This window comes from Dunckerocampus dactyliophorus, chromosome 1 (genome assembly GCF_027744805.1).
Source record: "Dunckerocampus dactyliophorus isolate RoL2022-P2 chromosome 1, RoL_Ddac_1.1, whole genome shotgun sequence".
NCBI lineage: Eukaryota > Metazoa > Chordata > Actinopteri > Syngnathiformes > Syngnathidae > Dunckerocampus > Dunckerocampus dactyliophorus.
The window spans coordinates 38,077,825-38,091,508 of record NC_072819.1 but is presented as its reverse complement, the minus strand read 5'-3'; the positions used below and the strand labels follow the sequence as shown (position 1 = coordinate 38,091,508).

The following is a 13,684-nucleotide window of genomic DNA, read 5'->3' as shown; positions in this document are numbered from 1 at the left end:
AGAGTGTCTATGGGGATCATTCTTCCAGCAGCACATTTGTGAGGTCAGTGGTCACTGATGTTGGACCTGCGACTAAACATCTCTGTTGTAATTCATCCCACAGGTTTTAGATGGGGTTCAGATGAGTGTTCTGTGAAAGATCTTCCACACCAAACCTATCCAAGCATGGCTTCGCAGACCTTGCTTTGTGCACTAGGTTACATTGATGCTGGAACAGTGAAGGGTATTCCCAAAACTGTTCACACAAACTAAAAAACATGCCAAGATTGCCCGGAAGGTCTATGTAAGATGCGTTGTGATACTGTGTGTGTGTTTGTGGTGTGCATGTGTGTTCGTATACAGTGGTGTGAGAAAGTGTTTGCCCCACTTCCTGATTTCTTTTTTTTTTTTTTTTGCATGTTTGTCATACTTAAATGTTTCAGATCATCAAACAAATTTAAATATTAGTCACTGACAAAACAATTGATAAATGAAACGTTTTATTATTAAAGGGAAAAGAAAATCTAAACCTACATGGCCCTGTGTGAAAAAGTGATTGCCCCCCCTCTGTTAAAACACAACTTAACTGAGATTAATTGAGATCTGTGTAACGGATGCCAGCCTGTGAGGCTGCACAAGTGTACGTTGGTAAACCTCACTGCCTCTACCGTGAGAGCTGGGCTGAACACGCGGTCGACAGCCTGGGCTTTTGGACGTGTGGTCAGCACTCTCGCCCTCCATTACCAAGGTCCTGTGTTCGAGCCCCGTTGCGGCCAGTGAGAAGCAGGGCGGGTTACATCTGTCCAGCGAACCACAGTGAGAGCCATTATCCACAAATGACAAAAACATGGAACAGTGGTAAACCTTCCCAGGAAGGTTTGGCCGGCCAACGAAAATTACCACAAGATCGCAGTGACGACACATCCAAGAGGTCACAAAAACCCCCACAAATACATCCAAAGAACTGCAGGCCTCACTTGCCCCAGTTAAGGTCAGTGTTCATGACTTCACCATAAGAAAGACACTGGGCAAAAACGGCCTGCATGGCAGTTTCAAGACAAAAACCACTGCTGAAGAAAAACAACATTACGGCTCGTCTCAGTTTTACCTGAAAACACCTTGATGATCCCCAAGAGCTTTGTGAAAATACTCTGTAGTCTGACAAGACAAAAGTTGAACTTTTTGGAAGGTGTGTGTCCCATTACATCTGGCCTAAAAGTAATGGGCGCCACACTGCTGCTAAGGGTGGCCCATCCAGTTATTAGGTTTAGGGGGCAATCGCTTTTTCACACAGAGCCATATAGATTTGGATTGTGTTCTACCTTAATAATACAAATTTTCATTTAACAACTGCATTCTGTGTTCAGTTGTGTTGTCATTGACTAATATTTACATTAGTTTAATGATCTGAAACATTTAAGTGACAAACAAAAATGAGGAAGGGGCAAACACTTTTTCACACCATTGTGTGTATATATTTATCTTCCCCTCTAGTGTGTCACAGATAGTCATTTTGTTCTGCATGCAAAATAAAATGGTTATGTAGACATTGTTTGTGTTTTTACCTAGGTCCAATCCCACAGCGCTGTTCAACCTACTCGGGGGAAAGCTCCTGCCCGGCATGCTATGAGCGCTCCTGGATAGGGTAATTTGTAGCGTCAGGTCGCTGGTGGAAGACGGCTTCTGCCTCACCAGGGCGTTAGTGGGGTACAAGAACTGGGCATATGACACAGACTGGGGCACAAAGAGGGAGTGATAGATCAATTGGTTATTCCGACATCAGCAGGCATGTTTGTGTTGGGTGTTGATGTACCCTGCCATAGGTATCCAAGTGGAAACCCTCCAGTCCCATCTCCAAGGAGGTGGAAATATTCCCAGATGAGTGTCTCCTCCTGGGGTGGTTCAACATTGGGTCACTAGAGACAGAAAGCAAACAAAAACATTCAGCTGACTGCAGAGCATGTAGTCGATTTTTACAGCCTTCCTTTAAAAAAAGGAGACATAAACAAGTATTTCATTCTAAATTAACATGCTGACACATGTATTGTGTCAAAAGAAACATTCACAACCTGTCACATGATAGCACTTTCTACACAGGGAGGTGTGAAGGTGTCCTGGATGACTGTACTTTGATGTAAACAAGCTGATGATCCTCAAGGGCAAATTCTCTTTGAAGTGTGCAGTGTGCTGTAGTGTTGTTTGAATATTAGTTAATTTCAACTTAATGAACCTCATTGTTATAATAACTCTCGCCTCTTCCTTTAAAGATTGTAATGATAACTGAGTCCATTCTCAAAATGATATTTGACATTCTTTAAACATCATCTTCTGCAGGTTTCAACCTGCCTGCACCATCAGGAATGTTAATGAAAGACAATTCAGTGATTCAGACTGTGATGAATCATATCTTGAAGGCTTGAGCCAAAGGAGTCAATGTAACAACCTCTGCAGTTTCCACCAGCTCTGTGGGGTGCTTCCACTTTTGAAGGTCCCAAGGCCAAATGAGCATCATTTGTCCTCCTCGCATGGTGGCCGTGGCCCTTGTAGAGGTGATACATAAACTCCAGGTGTGTGTGGGCTGCCTCATACTTCTGCTTACTTTTACCCTAAAATGTATCCTTAATATATTTAATTCCATTAACCTGATGAATGATGTGTTTCATAACATAAGAGGGCAATTTCGAAATATTTAAATACCAGGTATTTATCATACATACAGTGTGGACAAGATTTCCTTTAGCCTCATGTCTGGTGAAAGTGTGTGTGTGTGTGTGTGTGTCTACCTGAGGTAAAAACTCTCTCCATACGGCAGAACAGAGAAGGCAGCACAGAGAGACCGTTTAGCGCATATCAGCACAATCCTGAAATAAACAAAATGCACATTAGCAGTTCCTCAATCTTCCTTCATGTTGTCAATATTAACTGGAATTTTAAATGCCGTCATTAAAGTAAAAAGATATTTTAATTGTTTGCTTTCTCCTAAATTATTTATCACTTTTCTCAAATGAATTATGCAGGTATGTATTTTACATTAACATGGAAAAAGAAATGTTATGTACAGTATTTTGTTTCCCGGATATGTAGTGCAATATGTGATGTCAATATGAACCAACAATTCTGAAAAATATATTCCACCAACAATGAGAGTAGCTCTCAGGGCAAAACATGAACAGAGTGTGTTCTCTCGTCACTGGAGAGTGCCGTCGTGTGTTGGTTGCTGGGTTTGTCTCATTGAAGAAAAAATGTTTACAGTCACTATGTTCTGTTCACAATCCAAATAGTGCGTGAAAACAAACACAGGATCATCTTTATGATGGATAACCTTTCCCACGTTTACGTTTATCGTACAACATCGTTCCATACTCCACATTTATAGAGGTTGTTTGGCTGAGTGAGAGCCACACGAGAAGATTTATGTCACACGAGAAGATTTATGTCCCAACATGAGCATGAGCAATACCTGGCGCGCACACACACGCCCCCCCCCCACGCACACACACATGCGTACGCACGCACACAAGCACACACAGAAGCACTTAGTTCCCATGATGCATGGGAAAGTCAAGAGGAAGCAGTCTGTGGGGAGATGAGTGGAAATGTGACTTGGATGACTTGGATGCTGTCCATCCATACAGTCATGTTAGTCCAACTTATGTGACACTGGGGACATTTTAGGCTATAATAACACTGAAGAATAACAATCTAATCCTAGGAACTACACAACACACACACGGTCATGCATTCATATGCACACAGTAGCTGAGTGACTTCCATTGTTTGAGTACTGTCTTTAACTTTTCTGGTGTAAATTTTTGGACGTAATTATGTCCTCCCCGCAATGCGACATGATCTTCCTTCCAGCTTATATATCAAAGGTAAACTTCTAGTTGATTATCCACAGATTATGTTATCTGAAGAAAACTAGCTGAGCAGTGAAACGGATAATTCTTTATACAGTCAGTAAATGCTGTACACTTTCTCTATCTACCTTGCACTGCTTAACTGGAACAGAAAATGGGTTTCATAGATCAAAAAGGTATTTAAGGTGGCCATTTGCAAGTTGTTTATCCTCTGTGACTCTCCTGTGAAGACAGGCAACATGGGGTCCTCAAAACAGCTGTCAAATGACCTGAAAATGAAGATTGTTCAACATCATGGTTTATGCGAAAGCTACAAAAAGCTATCTGTTTCCACTGTGAGGAACATAATGAGGAAATGGAAGACCACAAACACAGTTGTTAAGGTTGGTAGGCCAGCAAAAATATCAGAGGCAAAGTCAAAGAAAAGAACTATGACATCAACTTCTGCTTCGTCGCCTGAGGTATGCAAAAGATCATTTGGACAAGCAAGCTTCATTTTGGAATAAAGTGCTGTGGTGATGCATATTGCACAATTTCTGTTCATCCAATAAACCTCATTTCACTCCTGAAATATTGTTCTGTCCATCAGTTATTTGATACATTCAAATGAAATTGCAGATTTGTAAACACCCAATGATTTATAAATGAAAATGATGGAAATTGTAGGGGGTGCCCAAATTTTTGCATACCACTGTACATACCGTACGTGTATTGGTTATACACTAAATAGAAGTATTCTGACACACTTTTTAATTAACAAATAGATACAATTAATCTTTGCTCTGGGTTTGGTTTATTTTGCATAACGCATTGCACATTGACTTGGCACACATATACAGTGTGAACCACATCATCGCGATTCACCTTTTGTGGACTCGCAGTTTCATGGTAAAAGGCAGAGGAAGATGCTAACGCCTAACAAAAAGTTGGACTTGTGGACATGCTGAAGGAAGCTAGACGTTACGTGGCTGGAGGGCGCCATTACGGAATACTGTTCATGAATCTTCGGTTGGAGGTGGAGGAGGACAACGAGTATACAGCAACAATATGTTTTAACAACGATACAAAAACGCCAGGATGGACAGGCACGACCAGAGGAGTGAAATACGCTTGAGTGACTTAATAATTTCTTGTGTCCTACCTGCAGGTTGATCATTAAAATTCAAACAAAGGTGTGAACTTCTTTGAGAGTGTTTAAACAAGAGAGAAATTTGAGAAAATCTTCATGTATGTCTGAGAAAAGTGTAGAAAGTGTATGGTGAGGGGTTTTACAGCCTTAAAACATCTACAATAATTGTAAAAAAAATTAAGTTGGCTACTTCGCAGATTTCACTAATTGCAGGCTATTTTGGGAACCTATCCCCCGCGATAAACGAGGGAACACTGTAATTTAAAATGCTGCATGGATTCTGTCTCTAAGAGTGATCATACACTTGAACTATTCTTTGTTTTATGCAATCATCATCTGTTTGCACTCATTTCAAATAACAATTAGGGGTGAACAAATACAAGTACTCGTATTCTGATCAAATCGGTACGCAGCCGTACTAAACTGGAAGCACTGTACCGATTTCCCACTCTGTACCCATTTCAAGTAAGGGAGTGTGGGTAGTGTGACTAAAAGTGGACTACATTTTGGCTATATTTTCATTTTTTTTATTCGATAATTGTATTTATTGGAGAATTACCTGCCAGTTGATTGCAATTGCATTTTCATGCTTCATTTTAGACATCAAACACCAAATGAAGAGGTTTTAAGTTTTGCATTTTGTTCCCTTACTGAAAATTAACTGAACCATGGCCTTAATACTGAGGTACGTATCGAACTGTGTGGATCGTTACATCCCTGGTACCAAGGCTTTTCACTGCTGACACATTAGTGTTGTCACAAGTGTGTGCCACTTTTAGTGTCTTTCGTATGCATTATTCTCTCCACTTTGTGACTACGTAATGACAACTGATCCACAACAGCTCTGCTGCTCATTGCTGAATCTATTTTAGAACAATCAGCCCTCAGTCTATTATTATCGAACGGGTAATTCTTGTTCGGCTGACCCAGAGGTCTGATTTGTTCTCTCTGCAAGGAAGGACAAGAATAGAATACAGTGGAAGAAGAGTTAAGCTGAACATAATGGCAAAAGTAGACAAAGCAATGCTTCAGATCTTCAAACAAGCATAATACGGTATTTGCATATTTTTGGTCTATTTTTTTCAGTCGCCTGATCAAACTGGCTTCACAAGGTCAAGTTCATAGCTGTACCCCGCTTTGTTGTACAGTTGTTGTTAACTTAACCAGTATGGTAACCGCATTGGAAGGGTTTTCTTCACTTTCTTTAATGTCCACAGGCAGCCCATGGCATTACTAGACCAGCATATTGGCTGCCTTGACAGTGAGATTTGTGTTTTGAGGATGGCATCTGTCCAAATAGGTTTTAGATAAGTGTTTATTACACTCAGCTCATCCACTGCACTGTATATATACATATGTAATGGATGCCAGCCTGTCCGGCTGTGCAAGTGTGTGTGTGTGTGTGTTTGTATGTGTGTGTGTGTGTGTGTGTGTCTCACCTGCTGCCCCTTGTGTCGTACTGTTTCATGTTTTTGATGAAGTGGATCTTCTTGGTGTTCCGTGGTCTGGGAGAACCGCCTGACAGGTTACGAGTCCTAGAGTAAAAGAATGAATGATCAATTTTTCTTAGGATTTGTCACATCAACCGACGTAGATGTTCGGACTTGTCTGCACCCTTAATCATAGAGCGGTTCTATTGAGCGGCTCATTGCATTTGGCTAAGCGGCAACTTTCAAGCACCAGTCATCTGCTTCATAACACACCTCATACAAAGAAGAGATCTGTTTTTAGTGACATGGTCACTATATTTAGCTAGTAAGGGTGCGCATTTAAGTGTTTCATGCGTCATGCCTTTATTTGGTAATTAAACACAAGCAATCGACAAAGGTGAAGAGCTGCCGAGCAGGCGGGCGGGAGTGAGCTCCACCTCCGTAACGCCGTGCAATGAATGTCTGAAAGCTCTAACAACCCCTCCACAATGCAACCCAGCCCTTGACCAACATTGCCAAGAAGGCTGAGCTTGGACACACTCATCTTCCTGGTGTCCAAAGTATGGTGCAGGGACCTTTAGGCCCATTCCAGGAATAAAATAAACCAGCAAAAACTCAGCAAGAGTGGAAAAAACAAAAATGTTGACACTAATAACTAATAAAAACACAAAGATTTGTCTTTAAATATATGTACAAGTATAATGTTTGTTTTTTTTATTATAACTATCAAAGAACACTTGGGTAGCCCTGATGTAGATAGACAAGACAAGTAGCCAAGAGAAAGTATTTTTATTATTTATTAGTATTATTATTATATATTATCATACCAGTGGTTTATCGGGTCTCCAAAATTTCGACAATAATATCTACATATGTGTGTCAATTTGTGGAACAATAAAATTTGAAAAAGCACCTGCATTGTTTTGTGACTCAGTTAAATAAAAAAGGTTGTTTGTCCGCTCATACTTTTTCCATTGTACTTTTCTTAAAATTAATGTTAAAAAGTCATCTCGTCTCATTCTTATGGACCCAATCTCGTGAGTTGGGTGTCTCGTGACAACCCTATTGTTTTGTATTGCCAATAAACTAAATAATACTATATATATATATACACACACACACACACACACACACACACACACACACACACACACACGCAGTATATAATATTGCTGTGTCATTCTCCTCTATGACTAAAAGTGACTGCTGAAGGTCACACTGCTAGCCACAGTTTATCACAGTGTTGACCTCATGGATTAAAACAGAACTTGACACAAAATCAGGCCAAGGAGATCGGCTCAGTGACATCACGGCAGTTATATAACATTCCTGACATCAGCGCAACATACACAGACACACACACACGCGTACACAAACAAACAGCACCTGCATTGAATGAAACTGCATGGCATACACAGAATATGGTATGTGCTCTTAAATTAAGATAGGACTATAAAATAATATAGGACTCATTCAAAACATCTTGAACTTTAAGCATCACACTTATGTATGCTGAAACGTACGTATGTTTCGCTTTTATTTCCCCATAGATCACTATTGTTGATTTAAGTAAATGATTTAAGTTGATTTAAGTATATATTCCACCAATGCGTATCGACTACTGTTGGAGTGACCTTTAGATGACAAGTATTATAATTATTAAGATACCTAAGAGAATACATATTTTTGCAGCATTTTATGAAGCCAAAATAATAAACAATTATCAGAAAATCAAAGAGTCCAGAGGCACCAGAGGGAAGTGCATGACCTTCTGCTACAACTGTTACACAACTAAGAGTGATCACTCACACGCATCCTCTTGCGCATACACGAACGCACGCACGTACACACGCACACACACAACAACAGCATCTGTCACTGTTTTCTGTAGCTGATCGAGAGATTGTGCACCACATGGCTTTTAAATAACAGTTATTACGGCTGCTTGCTGTCTCAGCAGTCACTTCTCCCTTTAAGAGACCCAAAACTCTATTTTTGAGGATTCTATGTTTGCCGTTTCCTGTAACCCTAGTCACATGACAAAGTTTTCTCACACATTATATTTCCACGGGAATCAATCATCATTCCAGAGGAGGCTCAGGAATGTTCCACTTAAGTTACTAGAAAAATGGAGCATTTTTCTTAGAACGCACACCAGCCTGTGTTTTGAGTTTGTCTACCAAAATATGATTTACTATAATAAAAGAATAAGTAGAATTACTGCAAAATATGATCATACTTGGAATTCAAATGTGACTCGCCAGATCTGTGTTAATACTAGTGAGTTACCATCAATGAAATCCAGTAACACGACAAGCTTCAACAGCACAGTGTCAAGAAAGCAGTTAAGCATGGCCTTTGTTACAATTAGTGTGTGTGTGTGTGACAGTGTGTGACCTTTCAACAGGATACTTGACCTCTGGTGGGTTAAGTATAGCGTATGGGGGTTCTTTCATTCAATAGTGTTTTCGGTTCCATATACTGTAGAACTACAAGCAAGTTTGAAAAGCTATTTGAAAAGTTTGACCTCATCCACTCATGCCACATTATGTTTGTCAGTAATGTGAGTTTCTATGAGGGTGTCAGGGTTCTACTGAGAACCATTCAAGCTGTAGATAAATCTGCTCTCACAGATCAATAGTAATGTTGATCTCTACATTACTTTGGTTTAGCTCCGGGGGTTATAAACTACAAGAAGTGTCTGAGCATGTGATGGCTTCTGTCTAAATCTGTCCCGGTATCTGAGCGGCAGATCTGTAGCCACATTCTAATCAGCATGACCGGCAGCAGCCCTCTTTCATGAGAACCAACTGCCTTCATTTCTCCGGGATGTTGTGGAAAGTTCTGTGAGAATGGAAAAATCTCTGCGGCTGCTGCTGAGGAGGAGGACTGTTGTTTTGATAAAGACACAAACTGGCAACATGTACACAAATATCTCCAAGGATCTTGAGAGCTTGGATGATGCATTCTGGCTCAAACTGGTAAGCTACGACATACAATCATCCATGAGTGAAATCGGCCAAAACTGATACCAATCACATAAATTAATTGTAAATTCTTACATTTATTTATGATGAGTACTATTGGCCAGTGGCTCCGTACAAGGGGGAAAAGTTAAGACAATTCCAAGGTCCCCTGACTCCCTGGGTGCCCCAAAAATAGGCAATTATTAGAAAATAAAAAGTGATTTTTTTTTTTCATGGGGCCCAGGTTTCTTGGTTGCACCTCTGCTAACGGCTGTATATTATGAAAAAGGAAACCATAAAATCACCTTCATTTAGACATTAACATTTAGACATTTGATTTAATTTTTCAAGAGAACAAAAAACACTTGCTATAGATTGCATGCTGCAATAATGTGAGCCAGAGGTGATCGGCTTTTGTGAACGTCGTTGAATGCTTCTTCAAGGAAATCGGCCAAACCAGAAACTGGACATCTAGATTGGAAGATGCTAGTTGATATTGGCAAGCAACTAATCTTTCCCCCAGAGGTTGCAACCACCGCCCTCGGGCCCGACTTTGTGCTGTGGTCCCCTTCACTAAAGGTGGTCTACATCATACAGCTCACGGCCCCATGGGAGGATTCCACCGAAGAGGCCTACAAACGAAAGAAACTGCGCTACACAGATCTGGGAGCAGATGCACAACAGTGAGGATGGAAGACTAAGGTCTATCCAGCTGAAGTAGGATGCAGAGGTTTTGTGGCTTCTTCTACCATCAGGCTTATAAAAGACAGTGGCATTCATGGACAGGCTCTGCGACAGACAATAAGATCTGTCTCTGAAGCGGCCGAAAGAAGCAACCAGTGTATACCAGTAAATACGCAAACTAATTTTGCTATCTGGTTGTGATTTTTTTTTTTAATATAGTAAAAAAATGATTAAAACAAACTCTTGTATTTGGTAGCAACAGTTAAATATCCACATTGAGCAAAAGTAAACTTCTACAATGACTGAGCACCCCTCTGTAGCTACATGAAATGGTTTGGTCCACTACTACCTTCACCATGCTTCTAGCTGCAGCGTGTTTCCTGCCAGTCGGCAGTTGCGAGAGCAAAGTGAAACTAAGCTGCCAGTGCCTAGTAAAATAATGTCTGGGAGAGAAAGGGCACACAAGGAACGAGAGGAAAGAGAGAAAGAAAAGAGAGAAAGATGAGAAGAGAGGCAAATGAAAATGGTGTCAATATGTGACCTGTTTATTTTGGAGCCTAGCCAGTCTGTGTGTCAAGGAAATGAACCCGTTAGCTTAATGTCCAACTACATGATTCAGCAATGTTGCAATTTTGCGACGTTGGTGCTAAAAGCTCTATATCAGCTTTCTATGTAGGGAAAAAACTATACCGATGTTGGCCGACATTACATTTTTCCGCCAATTGTCGGTGGCCAATATTATCGGACAACCCTACGTATAATAGTTATAGTACTTTTAAATCAAATTTCTGTTGTTCCTTATGGATATTGAAAAGATGTCCAGATTTTTTTAAAATCAACTTACTGGAATGGTAATGAATGGATTAGTGGAATGATAACGAATGATGCCATGTGTGGTCCTACCCACACTTGCAAGTTATTTTTTTATATTATTGTTTAATTATATACATACTCAATAATATATTGTAATAATAATGTTGCTTGTTAAGCCTTAGTAACATTGTAAGGAAGAAAAAATATGATTACAATTTTATTTTTATTTATTTTATTCATTACAATTATTATGATTTGTTATTATTTTGATTGTTAAGCGTTGGTAACACTGTAAGGAAGGAAAAAGTCAAATAAAGAAGCAAAACGTTTCTTCCATACTGCTGCTCTTGTTTTTTTTTAAACATCTACATGTACGTCATATGTATTTTTGTTTGTTTGTTTTTGGGGGGTTTTTTGTTGCACTTTTGTCACACTTAAATGTTTCTGATCAGTTGGCCAGCCACTCCTGGGAATGTTCCCCACTGTTCCATGTTTTTGCCATTTGTAGATAATGGCTCTCACTGTGGTTCTGTACTCAAATTATTCGAGGAATCGCTGCACCCCTGCAAAATAGCATAAAGACAATGACCACGCTGTTTGAGTGGAGATCTGCTCGGTAAACAAAGTAGTACACAATTTAAATGTTGCCATAAATAAATAAAACACAAATAGCTGACAGGTCTAATAGTGATGAAAGTTGGAGACGCAAGGTGAAGTGTGTTAATGCAGTGAAAACGAACAATGTTTTAAAGAACACAGTGTTGAGTCTCGCACAGAGTTTGAAGCGGGATCAATCCACGAGCTCCATGTTACATGCAAAATACGTTGCCATTTTGGAGCATGTTTGTGACAATTAAAGGTAAGTAAAGCATTTATAGTGATAGATATAGATGATATAGCGACTTTCATATATGTATATATAAAAGTGATACGGGCCGCACGGTGGCCTAGTGGTTAGCATGTTGGCCACACAGTCAGGAGATCGGGAAGAAATCTCTCTTGGGCATCTCTGTGTGGAGTTTGCATGTTCTCCTTGTGCGTGCGTGGGTTTTCTCCGGGTACTCCGGTTTCCTCCCACATTCCAAAAAACATGCATGTTAGGTTAACTGGCGACTCTAAATTATATGAATGTGAGTGTGTATGGTTGTTTGTCTATATGTGACTGGCGACCAGTCAGGGCTGTACCTTTCAATTTTGCTTGCTTGTCACACTGTGTCACCCCCTTTCATGAGAGTGACCCTCCAACTTACCTTCACTATTAGGTAAGCAGGGCTACTATAAAGAGCCCTGTCACCTTTGGTAATAAGGGTTGTGTCTCTCTTATAAGGTAGCCATTATACAACAATACTGCATATACAACAGCAACATCTGTTTTTTAGTAAATTTAGTCAATGTAAAATTTAACATTCAAAATGTGTACCAAGAGCTTTGACATAACATTGCCTCATCTCAACATGTGACGTGAAGAAATTAGACGTGAATAAATTCAGATACCCCACTTGGGGACGCCCACAATGAGTTGTGTTCAAAATGCTTTGGAAGACATGCTAGCTTACATGTAATACTGATATCCTCAAACCTTGATAATCATTAGTCATATGGTCAATGACTTATGAGGAAAGTAGCTATGTATTGTTTTGGTTGATGGCGACTGTGTTATTCCAACCAACCTTACTCAAAATTTATAGACCTGTGCTTGTCCATCCCCTGAAGATGCAGTGGATGTTTTGTAGAGTGCAATGAGCTGCGTGACAAATTTCAGATCAATCTGACTTATACGGTCAAACTTTGGGGTTTAATAACAGTGCCATCGTGTTGTGTATTTGTCAGAAAAATAATACTACAGGCAACACTGTAGGGGTGCTTGTAGTGAGAAAGTTTTATCTACAGTATTTGTGTGCAGCTGTTCAGGAGTAGAAAAGTTTACACAAAGAAATACAGATCTGATTTTGTGGGTTTACCCCCTTACAAAAATAAGAACAGTTGATAATTATATGGTAGGTTTATGTAGGGAAAAACAGACTTAAAAGAATCCAGAAAAAATTATCATTAAATAAATTTTGTAAACTAATTGGTATTTTATTGAGGGAAATAAGTATTTGATACCAATGCAAAATGTGGCTTAGTACAGGAGGTGCCCTTTGTAGAAAAACAGCTTGTTTCCACCACCATGTTTGACACTAGGGATAGTGTTGTTGAGGGTCATAGTCAGCATTTCTCTGGCTCCAAACACGTTGAATCGTCTTGATGCCAAAGATCTAAATTTTGGGCTCATCTGACCACATGACATTACAGCTCTTCGGTGTTGCCCATTGTAGTGGAAAGGTTTGAATTGAAGAGAGAGTGTTTCTGTGACAAGTGTGTTTATCCACATGGAGTTGTTCTTAGTACATTCCTAAAGGAACAGGACAAATTTGTGTGCTTCAGGGTCACACAACCGGTCTGTGGGGTCAAAATGTTTGCTGGTTGGTGAGGAATCAAATACTTATTTCTCTCAAGCAAATGCGATTTAATTTTTTACGTTTATTTCATGTTTTTTGTGTGTTTTTTTACATTCTGTCTCTCTCTGTTACGATAAACCTACCACAAAAGTTCAGTTTGGACTGTTCACGTACAGTAAGGTGGTAAACTTACAAAATCAGCAGGGGATTTATTTTCCCCACTGTACATACAGTATACATACACCCATGGGGTGCCCAAATTTTTCACATGACTACACTGTATATGATCTATATTAAGTTAGAATTGCAAACAAGAACAACCTTTTTCTTGGACACAGATTCTGCGCCAAATTTAAGCTTGATGTGATTCATGCTGACTATT

The 13,684-nt window shown here is 39.8% G+C and overlaps 1 protein-coding gene across 1 annotated transcript in view; it reads right to left on the bottom strand.

Annotated features, from left to right (window-relative positions):
* Positions 1-13,684, bottom strand: part of cables2b (Cdk5 and Abl enzyme substrate 2b) — a 29,378-nt gene that overhangs the window by 8,971 nt on the left and 6,723 nt on the right. Inside the window, exons 2-5 of the mRNA XM_054783822.1 lie at positions 6,408-6,503; positions 2,763-2,840; positions 1,793-1,895; positions 1,545-1,713 (exon numbers count right to left, since the gene is read on the bottom strand). Of these exons, the coding sequence (XP_054639797.1) occupies positions 1,545-1,713; positions 1,793-1,895; positions 2,763-2,840; positions 6,408-6,503 (446 nt within the window). The remainder of the gene's footprint in view (positions 1-1,544; positions 1,714-1,792; positions 1,896-2,762; positions 2,841-6,407; positions 6,504-13,684) is intronic.